The sequence below is a fragment of the Megalobrama amblycephala genome, linkage group LG9, assembly GCF_018812025.1.
Source record: "Megalobrama amblycephala isolate DHTTF-2021 linkage group LG9, ASM1881202v1, whole genome shotgun sequence".
Lineage (NCBI taxonomy): Eukaryota > Metazoa > Chordata > Actinopteri > Cypriniformes > Xenocyprididae > Megalobrama > Megalobrama amblycephala.
The window spans coordinates 18,440,529-18,462,602 of record NC_063052.1 but is presented as its reverse complement, the minus strand read 5'-3'; the positions used below and the strand labels follow the sequence as shown (position 1 = coordinate 18,462,602).

The window sequence follows — 22,074 nt, the reverse complement described above, 5'->3', positions numbered from 1 at the left end:
GGCCCCACGAATCAGTATTAGAGTTTTGTGTCTTTTAGTCCATGTCTGTTAGCTTTGGGATCATCTGTATGCTACTGTACTCCTACATGTTGACCAAATTCACTTTATACGCATTTAAAATGTACAGATTTCTTCTTTCAGAAAAAATATCGATGACTCATCCTGACCTGCACGACACAAATTTTTGTCCAATCAAATGGACAATAAGAATCTCTAGAATAAGAATGACCCTCCTGCAAACAACACCTGGAACCGGTTAGCAAGTAGCAAACCTGGGCTGCATCCGAAATCGCATAATTCCCTACTATATAGTAGGCAAAAAACAGCATGTGTCTGAATTCACAGTACTCATAAAATAGGTAGTCAAAAAGTACCTGGATGACCTACTTCTTCCAGCAAGATTCTAAAGTGTGCATACATACAATGGACACTTTACTATCCCATGAGACAACGGAAGAGGATTTGTGAATGGCGGTGACGCAACGCAACTGACGCTGGTAGGTCACATGATAAGGGCAACATGGCAAATGTAGTACGTCCAGATTACATTCATACACTGTAAACCCTAACGGTGAAAATAATTAATTGGTTTAAGTGGGACAAACTTAAACTAATAAGTTCAGGCATATTAACTTTTATTATAATATTTAGCACTTTATTTTTCTTTTGAGTTCACAGAACTGACATATTTTAAGTAAACCGAACTGTTTCATTGTTTTAAATTAGATCAGCTTTAAAGAAACACTCTACTTTTTTTGAAAATAGGCTCATTTTCCAACTCCCCTAGAGTTAAACGATTGAGTTTTACCATTTTCGAATCCATTCAGCTGATCTTCGGGTCTGGCGGTACCACTTTTAGCATAGCTTAGCATAGTTCATTGAATCCGATTAGACCGTTAGCATCTCGCTCAAAAATGACCAAAGAGTTTCAGTACTTTTCCTATTTAAAACTTGACTCTTCTGTAGTTACATTGTGTACTAAGATCGACGGAAAATGAAAAGTTGCGATTTTCTAGGCCGATATGGCTAGAAACTATACTCTCATTCCGGCGTAATAATCAAGGAACTTTGCTGCCGTACCATGGGTGCAGCAGGCACAATGATATTATGCACCGGCTGTGACCCCCTGCTTGCACAGAGAGCATGCCTTGCAACCATGTAGACATTTGTGAGAGACGCTGCGTAATATCATTGCGCCTGCTGCAATGATATTACGCAGATGATATTACAATATTATGATATAATGATATTACGATATTATGGTACGGCAGCAAAGTTCCTTGTTTATTACGCCAGAATGAGAGTATAGTTCCTAGCCATATCAGCCTAGAAAATCGCAACTTTTCATTTTCCGTCTGCCTTAGTACACAATGTCAAGTTTTAAATAGGAAAAATATTGAAACTCTTTGGTCATTTTTGAGCAAGATGCTAACAGTCCAGTCAGATTCAATGAACTATGCTAAGCTATGCTAAAAGTGGTACCGCCAGACCCGGAGATCAGCTGAATGGATTCGAAAACGGTAAAACTCAACTGTTTAACTCTAGGAGAGTTGGAAAATGAGCCTATGTTCAAAAAAAAAGTGGAGTGTTCCTTTAAATTTGTACTGATTATGTTGAATTAAAAAAAAATTAAAAATCGATGCAGCCTACTACACTATTTTTACTGCAGAACAATCAAAAATTACTGTATTACAGTAATGAGAATCTTCATTGAGAATATTGGGAATTACACAAATAACACATATAGGCTTCATTTATGCTAAATATTGATATTTTTTTTCTTTTTTATGTTGGGGTGAAACATTACTTGAACATTTCTTCATGAGATTCACCTGATGGGCCATGAAATCTCTGCATCATAGAGAGTTCTGAAAGCCTGTTATGGTTCCTACTTCATGCTAGTGAGCAATAATCGTGATTTATTGACTTTTATTAAATCCTGTGTCTTTCACCACAACACATTACTCAATATAGAATGCTGCAATAATACCTTCAACTTTATTTGCTGAGATTATATTATTATACATGAAAAGGCCACGTGAGGAAAAGCACAACTGGTATGTAGCATATAGCAGCACATCCATCATTGTGTGTGTGCTTGGCTGGGAGTGTGTGTTTGTGTAAGCAGGTGCATACTGGTGTGTGTATGAGTGTGAGTTGATTGTTACCCCTAATTGAAAGTGATAAATGGAGCAGACACTGCATTGGCTGTACCTCCAGCTATAATAAACCCCCGTTTAGTAAAGCTTTCAAAATACAATCGTTTGCCAAAGCTCAGCCAACAGTTGGACAATGGCGCACCGCCGCTGGGAGTAGGACCTTTATAGCTGCCTGTTGTCATTGGGCTGGTTGGACAACTGAAATAAGCAAATAGATAAACCTGAATAAACAGCACAAGCTGATAATTAGTGCTGTGGAGAGAACTAGATGCTTTATGTGTGTGTGTGTGTGAGAGAGAGGCAAAAGGCAAAATGATCTATTCAACTAACTTAGCATGTACAGAAACATCATGCAATCTTGCTAAAACCACAATGAAATCACTTGATTTACAACATAAGTCTCACTGAAGACATAAAATGAGCTAGATTTTGAAATTTTCTGGAGAGCAGTGTTTCCTTGCGCAAAACTCAATGCATTGTTGTTGTGGGTGGTCACTGGGGAATTATTGTGGGTGCTTTTTAGATGAATGCCTTTGTGAAAAGAAGTGCACTTAATTGTATTGAATGTTCTCTTGTAGTGTACTTCAAAATATAGTTTTTGTACTTGCAGATAATATAATATTTATGAAATAAAAGGCCACTTATACTTTAAGAGGTCACTTTCATGACTGTTTCTTAAATAGTTACATACATTAAAGCTGCAGTCCGTAAGTTTTGCCTCTTTGTCGCCATCTCTGTTTGAAACCTACAATTGCAGTTATTTGTGGAAGTGGGTTGTGCATCTACATGGCTCCTCAGCGCGGATGAATCTAATGTTTTGAGGAGAATGTGTGGCTGTCAGTCACTGCACAAGTTTTTAATGTACTTTGGAGTCACAGATTGTAGTCTTGGAAGTATGATCAAAATAAGAATTTTCACTGGAAAAGTTGTTCTGAGCAACTGGGAAAAAAAAGCATTACAATAAATCACGCTACCAATGGTGATTAAATCTAACGCTTGCATAGCCAGAGGTGTAAAGAGTACCTGAAAACCATACTTGAGTAAACGTCCTGATACCTTACATCAAAAATGACTCCACTACAAGAAGTAATCAATTCCAATACAACTTGAGTAAAAGTCTTAGAGTATCTGATTTTAACAGTACTTAAGTATTTTACTCATGCTGAATGTAGGCTCAGAGATGCACTAGTCCTCAACATCTGAGAGACATGCCAGTGAAAATAAGAAACAATTCATTTGTAAGATGAGAAATGCAAGTTTATTTTCTAAAATCAAAATAAAATTTAACACCTCAATGTTGCAATAAATCAAGGTCGACACAACAACCTTTTAAACGTCTACAAACTCTCAAGTCTCAGTCAAGTCTCAAGTGCACAAAAAGGCCATAAGTAACCAATATCCTTCAAAACGGTCTTGTCAATATAGCGGATAAATAAAACAAGTGAGTGAAGGCAAAACGCACAAGATATAGTACCTTAAATGCCCTTAGATGGCGATATCGCTTCTTTATATCAGAAACAAACTGCTGCAGAAAAATGTAGCTGCCATGAAAAATGTAATTTGTAATTGCATTACTCATCACAAATGTAGTGGAGTAAAAAGTACATTTACTTGCTCAAAAATGTAGTGAAGTAGAGTGTAAAAGTTGCCAATATATTTGATACTCAGTACAACTACAAAGTAGCAAAAAAGATACTTAAGTACAGTAACCAATTACATTTACTCAAGTACTTTACACCTCTGCAGTTAGCTCATATCACATCAAACCGTGCAAGCATTGCGTGACTCTGTGTATTTAGTGTGTATTAGCGTTACCTGTAGATTATACTCTCTGTACAGTCTAATCTCTAATGTTAATATGTCAATCCGCAATCAAAATTATAAATTTAACCCTTAAATGCATGACTGTTTCGCCAATCATTCTTACATATTCGGGTCTTTATCGACCCGGATCTATATCTAACACGGAAGGATCTCTACCTATCGCGATAATATAAAACTCCTCTGATATTAGAGTAACAATAAATCATATTTTGTTACCTTTTGGAGCTTGAAAAGGCTCTGTTTGAGCAGATGTTTTATGCCATCACCACTGTCCTCGTCAGAGCTCATTTCCCAGTAAATTCAGCAAATAATAGGCTAGTTTTATGTTTGAGGTCACAAATGAGCCCATTCGCGATCTCAAACGTATTCTCAAAACTATATAATTTTCAGCATATTCAAAATCAATATTTCGATCGCTAACAGCTTCACCAGATCCATCCAGTAACAGTTACAGTCATATTTGATTGCGTTCACTGCTTGCTCTGCAGTAAATCGCTGAGCCATTTCATGTTTTTCTTATTATTTCGTTTTCTGTCTGAATGAGTCGTCACTTCAACATTTTGTATCAGACATTGCCACCTTGTGGAATAAAGGTGAATTGCACTTATTCCATCATCTAAGATTCAATTATTGTTGTGCAGAAAAAATATACGTACACTCATACACACCTCGGGTCATTAGTGACCCTATTTAATTTTTACAAAAAATGAATAAAAAAAATGCATTCTTTTATAATTTTATGATTTTTTTTTCTTGTTATATTCTTTATAATGAATTAATTGAGGAATACCAAGAAGGTTGATGTCTAACTTTAAAAAATGAACGAGGAGGAGGGTAGTGAATGATGTCCCGGGTCACTAAAGACCCGAGGTATGCATTTAAGGGTTAATTATACCGGCTGCTGTGAGAAAAGGCTATAAATGATCCGTCACATGCAGCATCCTCACATGCCATATAGCCTACTAGCTGAGATTGCATAATGACGCAAAGACGAACGGCGGCAAGCTTGAATTTCCCGCGGAAACCTACCACTACCATTTGAATTAGAAAACATTATTACAAGCTTACCATTGTGAATTGGCTAAGGTAAGGAGATAGTTTTGAACACTGGCTGGTTATGTACTTGCTCAAAAATTGATTTTGGATCATTTTTATCCAAAAAACGTTACAGACTGCAGCTTTAAAGTATATTTTAGTTTACCAAAAATGCTTGTCAGTACATTCTGCAGTACACTTTAACCATATTTCAAAGACAATCGATGTGATTATGAAATAAAAACATATTGGCCTGGTTTCACAGACAGGGCTTATTAAACCAGGATTAGGCCTTAGTTTAACTATTTAAGTAGCTTTTATATGTCTTCGGAAAAAACAAAAAACAAAACAAAAACATTACTGATGTGCATCTTATGAGACGAAACAATGGCATATTCTAAGATATGTCAGTGCAAGTTTCTTTCAGTTAAAACAGCTCAAACATACATTTTAGTCTAGGACTAGCTAAAGTATTTCTGTAATAAATACCTCTCTCTAGATATGACTTGACACTTTCCTTTAGAAGTCTATGGTATTTCTTCCTACGTTTTACCATTCATCAGGCAAAAATTTTCCTGCAGGATGAGTTATGAACTGATGTTTAATATAGGGTTAGGGTTATATTCAATCCCTCACACATGTATCTGAGGGTAATAAAACGAGTCATATATTTCTTAATGAAAATAAAAGATATGGAAAGAGACAAGAAGTGTAACAAAGAGTTATTTACTAAAGAATTCATAATGAAGAGACAAGCTAGATGTGGGAATTGAGGTTAAGAAAGAAACCTGAGGAGAAAAATGCCTCTCTAGACAGTCAGCTGCCACTAAATCGCTGTTGACTGTTGTGGGTTTGCCTTTAATGTTTTGAATCCCTCAAAGATGTCAGATTCATTTCATGAACCCATATATCAATCCACTAAATGTCTCTTAATGGTGCCAGGATGTTTCTAAACCAAAGAGCATTAGAGTCTGCAAATACATGACTAATTGCAAAAAGAGCAGCATTTCTCTGTAACATCCCAAAGGCACTTTCATTTTTAACAGCAAAACCACAGCGTAGGGCCATCAAGAAAGAATAAAACTATGAAAATAAAACAAGTGTGTCTCATACACAGCACAGCAGTCACATGAACATGGATTTCTTTGTTCTTGTTCTTAAAAGGCTAGTTTGCTTGAAAGTCAGACGCAAACAAGATGAAATTTAGAGCCGTGGGATATTTTGTCTTGCCTGCAGGCTTACCATGAGGCCGAGAGAAGATTACATTAATCTTCACTACTGTTCTTTGGCACAGCGGTGTCCAGCCAGATGATGCCAGGTAAATAGCAATTTTTGTGGGTCTGAGCCTTAGGACAACCATAAATTTATAACTAATTGGCTAAATTTCTTCTTTGTTTTTAACAAGCCCACCATGGTCTTCTGCACAGGGAGCTGTTGGAGGAAAGAGATACTTTGTAAACTCTTCACTTCTGCTCTCATGCTGCCATCACTATCAGCAATACTAACATTGTGTCATAACCAGGCAAGATACCATTAAGCAATAGCAATAAAAACGCTTCATTGTATAGGGGCCTTCACACATATAGAGGTTAAAGGAACACTTTAAAACCGTTTTCGAATCCATTCAGCCGATCTCCGGGTCTGACGGTACCACTTTTAGCATAGCTTAGCATAGTTCATTAAATCTGATTAGACCGTTAGCATCTTGCTCAAAAAAGAGTTTCAATAATGATATTATGCAGAGTCTCTCACAAACGTCTCCATGGTTGCAAGGCACACTCCCTGTGCAAACAGTGGGTCACAGGCGCTGCGTAATATCATTGCGCCTGCTGCACCCATGGTACGGCAGCAAAGTTCCTTGATTATTATGCCGGAATGAGAGTATAGTTTCTAGCCATATCGGCCTAGAAAATCGCAACTTTTCATTTTCTGTCAGTCTCAGTACACGATGTAAATTCAGAAGAGTCAAGTTTTAAATAGGAAAAATATTGAAACTCTTTGGTCATTTTTGAGCGAGATGCTAACGGTCTAATCAGATTCAATGAACTATGCTAAGCTATGCTAAAAGTGGTACCGCCAGACCCGGAGATCGGCTGAATGGATTAGAAAACAGTAAAAATCAATCGTTTCATTTTAGTTGGAAAATGAGCCTATTTTCAAAAAAAGTGGAGTGTTCCTTTAAACTGCTGTACAGTTTTCACTTGACTGGCAGTAGATTACTTGGTCATTGGTCAATGTTTAGTGTTTGCATAAACTTGAACTCAATTTTTTTTTTTTTTTTTTTCACATTATCAACTGTTGCTTAAAGGGATAGTTCACCCAAAAATGACAATTCTGTCATCATTTACTCACCTTCAGGTTGTTCCACACCTGTATACATTTCTTTGTTTTGATGAATACAAAGGAAGATATTTTGAAGAATGTGGGAAACTGAACAGTTTTGGGCACCATTGACTTACATAGTATTTTTTTCCCTACTAAGTCAATGGTGCCGCTAAGGAGCCTGGTTACAAACTTTCTTCAAAATATCTTCTTTTGTGTTCTACAGAACAAAGACATTTTTACAGGTCTGGAACAACTTGAGGGTGAATAAATGATGACAGAATTGTCATTTTTGGGTGAACTATCCCTTTAAGTCACCTCGAATTGCCAACTCGCATTGAAAATAAGACTTTTTTTCTCCAGATTGCTGCCAATGTGAACTAATCTGATTTACTTATGGTAGAAGGCTGACTTAAAATGTTCATTAAAATGTTTTTAGATGTTTTAAATTAAGACACAGAGCCTTGCTCTGAACCACAGATGATTTTCAATGAGGCTTTACATACAACTTTATACTGTAGCTGATTATCATACATTTGCTGAACTCATGTGTTTCCAATAACATATTGCATGTGGAGATTTGCAGCCGTAAAATGCGACTAAGCCTGCTCACAGTTATTATCAGTTATGAAACACCTCTGATGCCCTGCAAGCTCTTGGTAAAGTCCTTTTGTTATGAGGGAGAATAATATTAAAGCATCAACATTATAACGTATAACGCATTTTCACTGAGTTCATTCTGCAATATGCAGTTTCATTTGGATTGATTTGAAGGATAATACAATAAGGTACTCAAAATGAAGGGAAAACTTGGAGTAATTTGTGAGATACGTTGATAGTGAGATATTTCCTTTGAAATTAGTAAAGTTTGTCATGAATAATTCCTTTTGTAAAATAAAGGAGAATTATCCATGAGCTATCCCTCAAAGAACAGGATACCACAACATGAAACCACAAACATCTTTCTGACCAACAAGACTCAAGATGGAGACTAATTTAAATTTAAAATGTAAAAACCTTTATTTTTTAGCATGCAAAATAAACTCTGCCCTGAAGAAAGACCAATTATTTGTCCATGCGATGCATGACACATCCACGCAAGAGTTGTTTTGCACTTGATACCTGATAAATTCATGAGTAAACATTTTGCTTTTGGCATCCCACTTAAACGGTTTTCCTTATCTCTTTATGGAAAGATTAATTTGAATATAATGAATAATACATGAGTAGAAAGCTATGAAAGTACAATGGAAGACGGCCCAATTTCAAATTTCATATCATAATTTCTGAAGCAAAGATATGATGTTTTTACCATAATGTTCTCAATAGAAAACATTGCGGACATGGGTGAATCTCACAATATATGTTCATTTTCACTGATTTTAATTTCATTTTCACAAATATTTTTTCGCACTGTGACACTATGACGGTTAAGAAAATCCTCCACAATAATAAAACAAACGATAATTATATTCAGAACAAATACTACCATGACTTACACCGTGTCATAACTACACGCGATGTGATAAGATTCCAGTCCACACTAGACGCGACGCGACAATGAGAAGCGATAAAAATCAATCAAAACCCACAGCCAATCAGAAGAGAGTATGGGCGGGCTCTCTTGGCAAGAGCACAGCAGACACGATGAAATGGGTAAGTGCATAGTTCATAGTTCATTCATAAATATTTATTCAAACATTATTCATTTAAACATTATTTAAAGTACAAACGGAGTGACTGAAACAATCTTTTTGATAGAGCACACTTGTTTGTTCGCATTGAGTTGACTTGTGCTCATTTATTTATTTTCAAGATCTGAGGTGAATTAGCCAGTGTTGTTTTCATTGCAGCTAAAAAGCTGGGAACACAGAATGATATTCAAACTCATATTAGACGCATTTAACATTAAATAAAGCACATAAACGGTACCTGATATTATCATTGCCATTCTTTGTGTTGCTGGTTAGGACAAAAACTCCATATTTACATGGAAAAGATACTTTTATCGCGTGTCGCGGTGTTGCGTTGCGTCTGGTTAGGACACGGTGTTACTTATACTACTTCACAATATATATCAATATTATATATCAATATTATATATATGTAGAGAGAAAGAGAGAAACGTAATTGTCATAAGTCACAATGCAAAAAAAAAAAAAATTGTCTTTCGGTTATGCAAAATATTTATTTTTTTCTTTTCATAAGGTGAAATACGAATTAATTTAAACAAGAAATTGCTGGTCTATGTGAGATTCACTCAAAGACTAAATAGTCTTTTGACAAACATATGCTGCATAAAACCATGTTATCCAAACACAAGTGCAGCACACTGGCACAACACATCAAGCATATTTCTTTTCAGTCTTACACATTTGGAAACAGTACTCAAAAAATAGAGCATGAGACCCTTCAGCACAATGGCCCCAGCTTCATCTGTATCTTATCACCGTAACAGTCCCTTAAACAGAAAAAGCTGGGGAACATATGAGGAACTGAGCCAGACTGAGTCTTCAAAGAGCGAACAGGCTTCACGGAGGAGGGGTCTCGCTCAGCGGCCCTCATAAGGGCTGGTTCTCATCATTCTGACAATAAAAATGAGTGGAATAAAAACAAAGCAAACGTCTCTTTTGAACGGGAAAAAAAAGCAGCCGGAGATTTCAGCAAACTGGGTCTCTTTCTTTAAAAGATCCTCCTTCTAGAGCTTAGAGGAGGTTATCCTCCTGCTGGAATGCTTTTGGAGAGAAAATCCGGCACATTCTTCACAGACTCCCTGTGGATAGAGGGACAGAAAGGACCATAGAAGGCTGCTAATTCTGTTGCTCAGGGTCCGACACTAGAACTGCATATGCTTCCATAAAAACAGCCGCACAAGCATGCAATAAAACAGTCCTCAAAACTCCACAAACAGCACAGTATGCATTTATATATCTATATATATATGAGAGTTGTCCCTTTTTGAAGCTGGTCAGCCCCTTAAATCCAATAAACAAGGCACTTGAGCACTAAAGAGGTGGGCAATATTCCAGTACAGGACAATGGAGATTTGTGGGGGGGTTTGTTGGTGGTGGTCAGAGTTGCTTTATGGCTTCTGCCCCTTTATTGGGCTAATCCTCAAACATCCCATGATGATTGAGAAGCAAATGCATCTTGGGGCCAATTCTGTGCAGACTTGAGGGGGAGGTGTGCTTGTTATAAAGGCTTCGACAAGACAGGCAGTACATGCTTTCCACAAGAAATGTGCCTACTTAAATATGTCTACATGTTCGCATCACATACGGGCATTTTCCAAGTATAAATGCAATAGAAAACAAGTTCATATGAGGAGCGTAGTTTGGGAAGAGTTCATGTCTGATCACACATCGGCTGTTGTAGAAAACTGCGACAATCTGGGATCGGAGTCGATCTCGTATCGGTAGTGGTACCCTTCCCAGACTTCCCGGCATGCGTCACGCATGTCGTAGATGCGCTTCTTAATACCTTTGCGGTTCAGATAAAGCACAAAGAGAAACATGAGACCAACAAATCCCAGCACAAGACCCAGGAATACGTAGGAGGTCTGCAGTGCTAGGTTGTCGCCCTCTCCTGCCTTATGGCAACCCAACTCCAGTTCGCCCACCGTCAATAGCGATGTGTTCTGCAACGAAACAGGGAACGCACAAGTCAGGCGTTCAATGTCCTCTACATGCACTCTTGAGTCGTTCAGCCAGGTGGCAAAAGGCTCGATGTCACATGTGCAGGTATAAGGATTCTCCGCCAAGTGGAGCCTTACCGAACGCAACTGCTCCAGCTCTTTCAGAGCCTCTTCACGCAAAGTCCTGAGGGCATTATGGGTGAGATCGAGCTCCTGAAGGTGATCCAGTCCTGTGAATGTGCCGTTATGTATGGACACTATAGAGTTGTTGGCAAGGTGAAGGCGCCGCAGGCCGACAAGATGGCAAAAGATGCCGGGGGGCAGGTAGACAAGGCCATTACTGGACAGGTCCAGCCCCAGCAGGTCACTCAAGGTACTCCAGCGAAGAGAGGTGGCTAAATCAATGACAGATGAGTGGTTGTAGAGAGCCCGACTGAGGTTGAGCTCCCTCAACATACGGGTCTGGACAGTGAACGCCTCAGGATGGATGATGGCCAGCTGGTTATTGCTGAGGTCCAGCGATCTGAGGCTCCGCAAGTTAGAAAATGTGTGAGACTTCACCTCAGAGATCCTGGACAGAGAAAAATGAACAATTCCAAAAGGTGGTTTATGTCATTGATGCCACTGAAGAAACATTTTGGGTTCCCCAAAGAACCTTTCAGTGAACAGGGCTTAAAAAAGAACATTTTAATAATCTAAAGAACCTTTTGTGCAATGGAAAGATTCCATGGATTTTAAAGGTTCTTAATGGAACCATCAAGGCTAATAAAGAGCCTTTATTTTTAAGAGTACAGTTGCAGGGTCAGAACTACCACTGATATTATGGGGGCTTATTTATTTGTTTGTTTTAAGCCATGTCAGCATCTTATTTTGATGGTAAAAATGGTAAAACTAGTTTTTATTGAAAATGCATATAAACTGATAAACATATTTAAAAGAAGATAACGCCAACATGATAAATCATTTACTTACAGAAAGATTTTTAGGTGCAGTTTTCCTATTAACACTGTTTAAACCTTCTTTTGGGGAACTTTCTGAATAAAACAATTGTGGGGGATACATTCACTCAATATTATGATGGCATTTTCACATCTGGTCCTGGATAGACCCATGTGATCACATCCTTGATTAATAAGATAATTTCTTCATAAACCTGTTTTACTAGGTCATAAATTTTGCAGCACAATGTATAGAATCTGGCTCATGTAAAAATAAAACACAAGCTAAAAAATATCTGAGGGTCAATAAAACCTGTACACACATTAAACATATTAAAGCGATCTGAGCTTTCTCTTTTGAAAAATTACCATCAGTTTCTACCAAAATACCTAAACAGGTAACTTAGATTGTCTTCACTGTCCTTAAAATGATAGAAATCTTCTTACAAAGTTTGAAGGAGATCCCATATTAATTCACCATGACTTTAACAGTGGTTAACGTGGCATTTTATGAATTAGATGTAGCTTCAGATGCATATCATTGACTTTACCTGTTGTTGGACAATGACAAATTTGTCACGTTATCCAGTCCCTGGAAAGATTCGCGTCCGATCTGACTGATGTGGTTTCCAGTGATGAATAGGTTTCTGGTGTAGCTCGGGATGCCGGTCGGTATGTCCCGCAGATCTTTAGAAACGCATTTGACCGTCAGCGCGGGTTCTGAACACTCGCAGCCGGCTGGACATACCGATGCGCCCGCGGAGAGCCCAGCGCACAGCAGTCCAAAAACAAGCGCGCACCGTCCAAGGGCAAACATGGTAAAATATCAGCAATACCTCATCAATCTCACTAAATAAATAACCTCATTTAGCGTGCGTGAGCGTCCAGGGTTCCTCTTCTCCAAAGTGTCTCTCCAAGACTTCAGTCTCGCGTGCTCGTAACTTCACTCAATAGTGTGTAGTCTCCCTGCGTGCTCGACTTCTTTGCATTAGAGAAACTCATGTATGAATGAGAGGCAGACACTTTATTTCCATGAGAAAAGGAGGTTCTCTGTGTGGGGCGTTTGATCCGCTCCTCTCAAACAATGGGACTGAATCACTCCTGCTCTCAACAATCAGCTGGGAGGAGCTTTGGACTCGCACCTCTCCCCCTTCACTTCACCATATAGACCGATACTAGGATCACTTACATCTCACACTCTTCATAGTGATTGATAGGCTTAATTAATGGTGATTAAAGCTCATCAAAAGATTATGACAATCCAAGATCTCTCAGTTTAGTCCATCTTTTTCTTCAGTACTATAGCTCAAGGTCTCCAATTTGCAAGTGTCAATACACACTTGAAACTTAAAAACGGTTGCTCAAAAGTTCCTTGTAGGCTCTGCAAAGGTTTATGTGGCTGAATGTTCTTAAGAGACTGGCAAAGTTATTAATGTTACACTAGAGCAGTGATTCTCAATTAGGGGGTGGGGCCCACTAGGGGGCCTCAGTAAACTTTCAAAGGGGGCATTTATATACAGGCCAAAAGTGATGTCAGGAGGGGATTGGCATAATAATTTGTTTTTAGTGATCTTACAAGTTTGATTAAATCATCAAAAGAAAAATTAACTTGGTAAGATTTATCTGACAAATTATTTAGCAAAAAAGGGGTACACTACTACAGGTTTTATTTTAATATGCAAAAAATGCATAGAAAAACAAAAAGCTCATGGGAAAAAGCATACATCAACTACAACATAATCAGTTATTAATAATCCATTGGTTCTCTTTTGTTTTGCATGTGTTAAATTAATTGTATCACAGTCTGTTCAAAAATTATGTATGCACAATTTGGGATGTTTCATTGCGTTATCACAAATAAAACAATTGTTGATTTAACTTAAAATAAAGGTACCTGGTTGCATTAAAATTTTGAGTTCACTGAAATAAAAAATTTTAGTTAATACAATGGGTAATTGGTTCAATCAACAGAAACTTAAAATATTATGTTATCGGAACCACATTAATTATTGAAGTTGATTTGACAAAAGAAAAAAACTGTTGTGATAATAAATCATGAAAATATATATTTTTTTACAGTGCACAGTAACAAATTCTGCTTTTGGAAATTGTGTAAGACCAGAAAAAACTTTAACCATTAAAAATTATTGAATTAATTATGATTTATTATTTGAATATGATCTTTGTTTAAAATAGTGGAAGAGGTCAAATCATAGCTTACGTAGGGGCCTTTAAATACTGACTGGATGAAAAGCACAGCACTGTAGAGCTTCTTCAGGTCAGTGTTATTGGTTTCGGATTTCTGACCAGATTTTCTTAAGATTAATCCAGTTCAATGTTTTTGAATGGAGAAGTTGGGAACATTGATCTGATATCCCACTCCACAGGACTCCTCATCCTTTGAACTCGGCGGGGGTCTGTTGAAGTGCAGGGGGACAATAAGCTATGAATTCAACACATTGTTCTTTTGCCTGCTGAGTCAGTCATTTGTTCTCTAGCGCAATTAAATGTTTCCAGGGCAACAGTTCAAAGGAGCACACGATAACATTTGAAACATTCTGAAAATGCATGCATCTTAAGTCATACTATTTATCTTGAGTCAAAACTGTGCTACTTTTTTTAAATTATAAAATTCACAAAAAAACTAGGTATCAAAGAGAACTCATATAGTCTCTACATTTTTTAATAAGGCAGTGATTGTTGTAAAATATCCAATATATGCACACCTGTTAAGGATTAGTTCACTTTAAAATGAAAAATACCCCAAGCTTTACTCACTCTCAAGCCATATTAATAAATATCCTGACACATCTAAGCTTTATAATGGCAGTGAACGGGACCAACGAGTATGAAGCTCTAGAAAGTGAATTCATCCATCATAAACATTCTCCACACAGCTCCGAGGGGTTAATAAAGGCCTTCTGAAGCGAAGCGATGCGTTTGTAAAGTAAAATATCTAGCTTTCGCCAGAACGCCTTCCGTATTCAACTTACGAATTATGATGCGACATCAGTTACACTTTTTTCGTAAGTTGAATATGGAAGGCATAGGACATATGTAAGCATATTGAACTAATTGTGAACTAATCCTTTAAAGCAGTTCTTGTTTAGAAACCATGAACAGTGTACGGCTATGGTAATAATCTAGTATACTTGCTAGAACAATGGTTTATTCTGATTGTAATTCATTAAGTAATCACCCTCATGTCGTTCCAAACCCATAAGACCTTCGTTCATCTTCTGAGCAAAATTAAGATATTTTTGATGAAATCCGAGAGGTTTGTTTTTAAATCCCCCATGGAAAGCAACGTAATTACCACATTCACATTCCAGAAAGGTATTAAAGACATAGTTAAAATAGTCAACGTGACTGCAGTGGTTCAATCTTAATGTTGTAAAGCGATGAGAATTCTTTTTGTGCGCAAAAACAAAATTATAACGACTTTATTCAACAATTTCTTACTTTTACACATTTGACGCAGTGAACGCTGAACTGCGTTCACTGTGTCAAATGCGTACGAGTCTGACATGGTAGAGAAGAAATGGTTGAATAAAGTCGTTATTTTTGTTTTGTTTTTGCACACAAAAAGTATTCTCGTCGATTCATAACATTAAGGTTGAACCACTGTAGTCATGCTGACTATTTTAACTATGTCTTTAATACCATTCTGGACCTTGAATGACGGTAATTTGTGTTCTGAAGATGAATGAAGGTCTTATGGGTTTGGAATGACAGAAATTTCATTTTTGGGTGAACTAACCCTTTAAGTCTTTTGTCATGCTGTTGAAGCAGTTTTATAGAGACAATGTTGCTTTGTACTAAAAAAGATAAAAAAAAAAAAAACATTGTATATAGTAATAGTAAACATTTTATTGATATCAATAATGCATGGACATTAAATATACATTATATTGTTGGCAGAATCTGTTTGAAATTTGATGATAATTATACAAAACTGGGAACTTTAAAGGATTTAGAAGATGATTTTACGTTTCCATTGGTTTTTGATGGCAGGATATTGGCTTTTGCCATTGGTGGTCTTGTTATGGACACAGACTCGGCTATGAGGAAATTCATTGTGCGAACTCAATAACTCGATTTAAAATCCCCATTACTGGGTGCTTTGGAGTAAAAGAAAGGAAAAGTAAAAGACAATGAAAGACCAATAGACCAATATAAGTATCCTGATGAAAGAGACCACAGCCACCAGGGAATACCGTTTCCATGAAAGGATCTGGTCTGCAACAATGCTTAAACTGATGCACAGTTTATAAAATTAAATCAGATTAAGCACACAGTAATCTTTCTTCACCTTCTTATATTGAATACAGAATAGTGTATAAGGTTATTGCCTTATGAATATAAAATTAAGTGGTAACTCATCTGGAGTAAGAAAGGCCTTGAGAAGTGTTTTTATTTTACCCTGTTTGTAGTTGTTCCATGTGCTCTACTTAATGGTTGACGTTATTCAGGCTTAAAAAAAAGAAAGAAAGAAAGAAAGAAAGAAAGAAAGAAAGAAAGAAAGAAAGAAAAAGCATTCTGCTTCTCTTATTTATCTGTAACATTCAACATACCACACATACTACAGCCAGAAGGCAAAATACATGCAGCCAGTTCTCTAGAAGGCAAAATATATCATTACAAAGATTCTAATAACCTGATATTAAAATGCATTTGATTATTAGCAATAAATAAGAAACCCAGAACTATTAAGTGTTAAATACAAATCGCCAATATCATACTTTCTCAGTAACAGACACGTGCGTACTGGCTTACAGAGCAGAACATGCTAATAAGCAAACATTCACGTGCACACACACACACACACACACACACACACACACACACACACACACACACACACACACACACACACACACACACGCACTGGTTCAAACACACTAATGCAGCTGCAGAAGGTTTGAGGTGATAGTTTCATAAATATTAAAAGTCTATTTGTTAGTAATTGTGCAAAGATAATGTAATGCTGAGCTTAACAGAAAGGAAAACATTTGCAGCTCATTTTTACGCATAGATAAGATATGGATAGATATGGAATCTGCTAATAAAACTATTCGAATGCCACAAATCTATCAAAAAAATTGAAGTGCCACTTTCCATATAGGGAAGCCTGATGTCTAAAGGCAGAGCACAGAAATTTAACATAACATGAAAAACCTTTAAAAAAAAATAAAAAAAAGTCACATTTTAAGCTCACCACATGATTCCCCTATTGGTCCCAAAGAAGACAATTTGCAAGCCTGTTGAAAACCCTACATTTCTTAACAAATTAGGTCTTATAAACTAGATTTAGTCCAGGACCAAGTGTTTGTAACATGGAAAATAAAATCTTTTATATATAATTTCAGGCCCTTTTCTACCCTATTTGTGGAAAGTGGCATGTGAATTTTAACATTTTACATAGACATTGTAACCATAGAAAGATTTCAGTGAATGAATGAATGTTTTATAAAAGTATAAACCTGTGAAATGCCCTCATCTTTAGGGATTACAAACAGGAAATGGAAACTACTGGGCTGCAGTGACTATTAAAACAGTCAAATGTGCTTCTGATCCACTAGTTCACGTCTTTGAAGACAGGAAAGCAGTCGGTAAGAACGTCACACTTCACACAGGCTTTCTAATCTGATCAGCTCTAGCCGGTGCCAGCAGGGGCCACACACTCCTCACACACAGCAGCCCATCTGAAGAGTCTCCAAAGAGCTCAAGACACTTGGCTACCTGCTGCTCTTGGCAATACTTCCAAAGACCAAGAGAGTGTGAAAGGGGGAATGAAAAGGAAAAATGTGAGAAGAGAGAAATAGGTATAAGAGGGGAGTTCAGTGATTTTTCTTTTTGAGTCTAAACAAAGGGGGGATTTCATTTATGCACAGGAGCCATGGAAACGGATTTGGTGTCCAGATCATAGTCTAAGATTACTGCAGGGTTTGATATGTGTTTGAAAATAAATGCACAGTTCATGGCTACAGTGGAGAAAAGCAAACAGACCTCTAACAGGATTTCTGTGTTCTGGATTACAGTAATGGTTAGGTTCAATCTAGAACACCGAGGGCCCAATTTGACCTCAGGTTTGTTTTTCTTCTAGATTATACAATCAATCAGATGTACGAGTGAAACATTTTCATCCAAAATCAGAAGGAAACAAAAATATATTTTGCATAAAAGAAAATAAAGCCTTTAAATACAGTATTTACTGTTATTACAATAAAAATAATGTAATATTTTTGAGGGCCCAATTTGACTTCAGATTTGTTTTTCTTTCTGATTATACACCAGTCAGATCTATTTAAAAGTATGAGTGAATCTCACAAAAACAGGCCATTTTCATCCAAAATTAGAAGGAATAATAAATATATTTTGTATAAAGAAAATAAAGCATGTTATTGGGATAATTAAGATTTTTATGACAAATACATCCTCCCCACCCCAAATTTTCATTAATTTATTGCTTTTACTCAATATAGATTTACTACACATAACTATAAATACAAAACAATATAATAATAGTTTATTCTCATGGTAGGAAATGTGCTTAATTGCCATTAAATAAGGCTTCATTTTCTTTAAACAAAAATAATTTTGACTTTTTTGATTTTGGGTCAAAATAATGCTTGTGACATCATACCTGGATCATAAATCATATTGTTATAAATGCGTATGTGTGTGTGTACGTGTGCCACTGTGCCACACAATGTATGTACTGTGTATGTGTGTGTGTTTTTATATATATAATATATATATATATATATATATAAAAACACACACACACACAGTATATACATTGTGTATTGTGTGGCATATACTAGATTAGGCATATACTGCCATTATACCCTTTGATATTTCCTTTGGAAACAATGTTTGGAAGCATTAAACATGTCATTTCATAGTTCATGATTGAAAGAGTAAAGCTTTCAAACAGAACATTAAAAATTGCTGCTATGTGAATCAAGTGATTCTCAGGACAACAAAGATTTATTAATGGCAACATGACATCAAAATTATGACCTAATTTATTTTCCTTTGCTCCTAGTCTTACTGTGCAGGATTAGATTAGGATCATGCCTGTCTTTGTAATAATTCCTCAAATTAACTGACTTAATCCATGTCCTTTTAAGATAAAGTCACCAATGCGACTTGTATACAACCCCTTGCACTCAAGTCTGGCTCTATTCTGCTATGGAACACCAATTCCCAATGGATAAAATCAAATCCCAGCCTACATTTTTTTCCCCCCTAATTGAATATCCTGTTTCACTTTGGAATATGTCACATTCCACTTTAAGTAAATAGGTTGAGAATGCCATTTTGTAATGATTTATGCAGTATAATAATAGTAAATTAATAAAATGACAGTAAATTGTGTAATATAATAATAGCTGGCCAGGCAGTTTTATGCAAAGAATGTTTTTAAATCTATAATGCAAACACGACTTTGCTTATACATTAATTATCAATTCTTCATATGCAATTAGATTTTTTTTGTTTAAAAAACAATTACACTTTAAAGCATGCCAAGCTGCAATATTTAAAGCAAAATCTATATTTATTGATGGTTAGCCTTGCCAATAAAACGACTGAAAGGGTACTCTTAAAAGGTTAGTTCACTTTTAAATGAAAATTACCCCAAGCTTTACTCACCCTCAAGCCATCCTAGGTGTATATGACTTTCTTCTTTCTGATGAACACAATCGGAGGTATATTAATAAATACTCTGATGCATCTGAGCTTTATAAATGGCAGTGAGCGAGACCAATGACTATGAGCTCAAGAAAGTGTCTCCATCCATCATAAACATACTCCACACGGCTCCACAGGTCTGAAACGATGCATTTGTGTAAAAAAATAAAATTAAAAATCCATATTTAACAAGTTATGAAGTAAAATATCTAGCTTCCGCCAGACTGCCTTCCATATTTAATGTATGAAGAAAGTGTAAAACTCTTGCAGTTCAAAAAGCTTACACTACGTCCTACGCCTTCCCTGTTCAACTAACGGAAAAAGCTTAACTGACGCGACAACAGTTCCCTTTTTGTTTTGTAATTTGAATATGGAAGGCGGTCTGGTGGAAGCTAGATATTTCAGAAGGACCTTATTAAGCCCCTGGAGCCATGTGAAGCATGTTTATGATGGATGGATGTGGATGGATGCACTTTCTTCAGCTTCATTATCGTTGGTCCTGTTCACTGCCATTATAAAGCTCAGATGCGTCAGGACATTTATAAATAGATCTCCGATTGTGTTCATCAGAGAGAAGAAAGTCAGGCTTGAGCTAATGAACTAATCCTTTAAATGATAAATATTAAAAGTGATAATTAAAATAAGCTTTCATATTCATGGTAAGAATTTTAAAATGGAATCCATCTTCCATTATATTTCAATATATAATGCACTGTTTCTGCAATAAACTATGTTCTTAGAAAGAACACAGCATCATTAGAAATTCATATTCAAGTTCTATTTAAAATATAAGACAATGTATATAAGACAATATAAGTTATAGTGTTACTTTTCCTAAACAGCAGTTATAGTTTGGAGATCAAAATCTGACCAAACAATAAATGAGCACCATAACCCTCAAGAGAGACACCAAAGTCATGCCTTCGGAAGACAGGTTTTTGAGAATAGCGTTTCTTACATCACCACAAGACGTTGAAGCCATGGTGTATGTGCTGTCTCTACCCTACGAGAAAGAGGTTTAGCATTTGATTTTTGATGTTGAGCTCCTCTACGCTTTGAAGAGCTGGACTTCAAGTTGACATTCATTGGAGTCCCCCTTAAGCTGAAGAAATGGGTCCCCGATGGGCACTGGACTTTGTGCCCACTCACCCTGAGCCGCCCCACCTCTATCTGATCCTGCGCGGTCATCGCAGGTTTAGAGACAGGGCAACAGCCAGGATGACGCTGGTTAAGATGCAGAATGGAAGCCAGGTCTTCAGGAAGCCTAGGCAACTGTAGAAGGACAGAAAAAAATGTCTGTGAGAGCGACACAGGAAGTGAGACTAATTTTAACCAACGATGAAAATGTAAAAGAAATATTCTCATATGCTAGTGGTACTTGTCTGCGCAAAATGTGCCAGCATGATGCAAAGGTTTTCTGGGTGGTTTCTGAATGGTTTGTATAGCCAAGGCTGTTGGTGGCTGCTATGCTGTTAAGAAGGTGTTCTGACTGGTTGCAAGTATGTTATAGTTGGTTGCTTACTGGCTCCAAGTAAAAAGAGCCCACCTCAATAATTTTGTCTCTAGATATAGTTCACAACCCTCCTTAAATGTTAATCAGCAGATTTTTATTTATTTATTTGTAAATGTGTACATATAAATGTATTAGTTTAAATTTATATTAAATGCAATCAATTAGTAAAATTAGTTGAACAATTAGTACATCTTTACATGTAATTTCATAATTACTTCTGTTGTCTTTGAAATATGGTTAACATTTACTGTCAAATGTACTCACAAGCATTTATGCTAAAATAAAATACACTTTAATGTCATTTATACTGAAAATTGTAAGCATGTATTTAAATATATTTGTAATTGCACACTTGTAATTGTAGTTGCAATGTAGCACATTTAAAATATTTTAAATATTCTTTAAAGCACGACAAAAGATTACTTAATTTTATTTAAGTAGAATTTTTTGTTTGACATTATTACAAGTGTGCGTTGTATTTCAGTGTGTGTAAAGACAGTCATGAAAGTTTAGGGTTAAGGTTAAAGGATTAGTTCACTTTAAAATGAAAATTATTTCATATTTCATTATATTATTTCATTATTTACTCACCCTCAAGCCATCCTAAGTGTATATGACTTTCTTCTTTCAGACGAATACAGTTATATTAATAAACTTAAATATTAATAAACACCCTGCTGCTATCAAGCTTTATAATGGCAGTGAACGGGGTCACGAGTTTGACGCTCAAATAAGTGCATCCATCTGTCATAAATGTACTCCACACAGCTCCGGGGGGTTAATAAATGCCTTCTGAAGTGAAGCGATAATTTGTGTAAGGAAAATATCCATATTTAACATGCTATAAAGTAAAATAACTAGCTTCCGGCCAAACTGCCTTACGGATTCTACTTGCGTCTAAAGGCCCTTTCACACTGAAAATGAAATTCGCCGCGATGGCGCTCTTGAAAC

The 22,074-nt window shown here is 36.5% G+C and overlaps 3 protein-coding genes across 6 annotated transcripts in view; 1 reads left to right on the top strand and 2 right to left on the bottom strand.

The window, feature by feature from the left end:
• Nucleotides 1-8,335: 8,335 nt before the first annotated feature.
• On the bottom strand, nt 8,336-14,738 carry tpbga (trophoblast glycoprotein a). Its single transcript, XM_048201985.1, has 2 exons — nt 12,464-14,738; nt 8,336-11,545 (listed from the first exon to the last, which is right to left on the bottom strand). The coding sequence occupies exons 1-2, from the start codon at nt 12,727-12,729 to the stop codon at nt 10,696-10,698; spliced, it is 1,116 nt and encodes a 371-aa protein (XP_048057942.1). The 5' UTR covers nt 12,730-14,738; the 3' UTR covers nt 8,336-10,695.
• paqr7a (progestin and adipoQ receptor family member VII, a) overlaps nt 8,919-22,074 on the top strand; it is a 65,009-nt gene continuing 51,853 nt past the window's right edge. The window contains exons 1-2 of one of the 2 annotated variants that reach the window (XM_048201983.1): nt 8,959-8,996; nt 17,419-17,524. In XM_048201983.1, the coding sequence (XP_048057940.1) occupies nt 8,988-8,996; nt 17,419-17,524 (115 nt within the window). In that variant the 5' untranslated portion in view covers nt 8,959-8,987. Of the gene's footprint in view, nt 8,997-17,418; nt 17,525-22,074 lie in introns of both variants that reach the window. The other variant, XM_048201984.1, reaches the window with a different exon arrangement.
• The window catches only part of tmem222b (transmembrane protein 222b), a 33,941-nt gene continuing 27,629 nt past the window's right edge, over nt 15,763-22,074 (bottom strand). Inside the window, exons 6-7 of one of the 3 annotated variants that reach the window (XR_007186400.1) lie at nt 20,569-20,882; nt 15,763-17,672 (exon numbers count right to left, since the gene is read on the bottom strand). Coding sequence is in view for 1 of the 3 variants with exons in the window: in XM_048201986.1 (XP_048057943.1) it covers nt 20,795-20,882 (88 nt within the window). In the remaining 2 variants the exon portion in view is untranslated. Of the gene's footprint in view, nt 17,673-20,068; nt 20,883-22,074 lie in introns of those variants that run through there. The other 2 variants (XR_007186401.1, XM_048201986.1) reach the window with 2 other exon arrangements.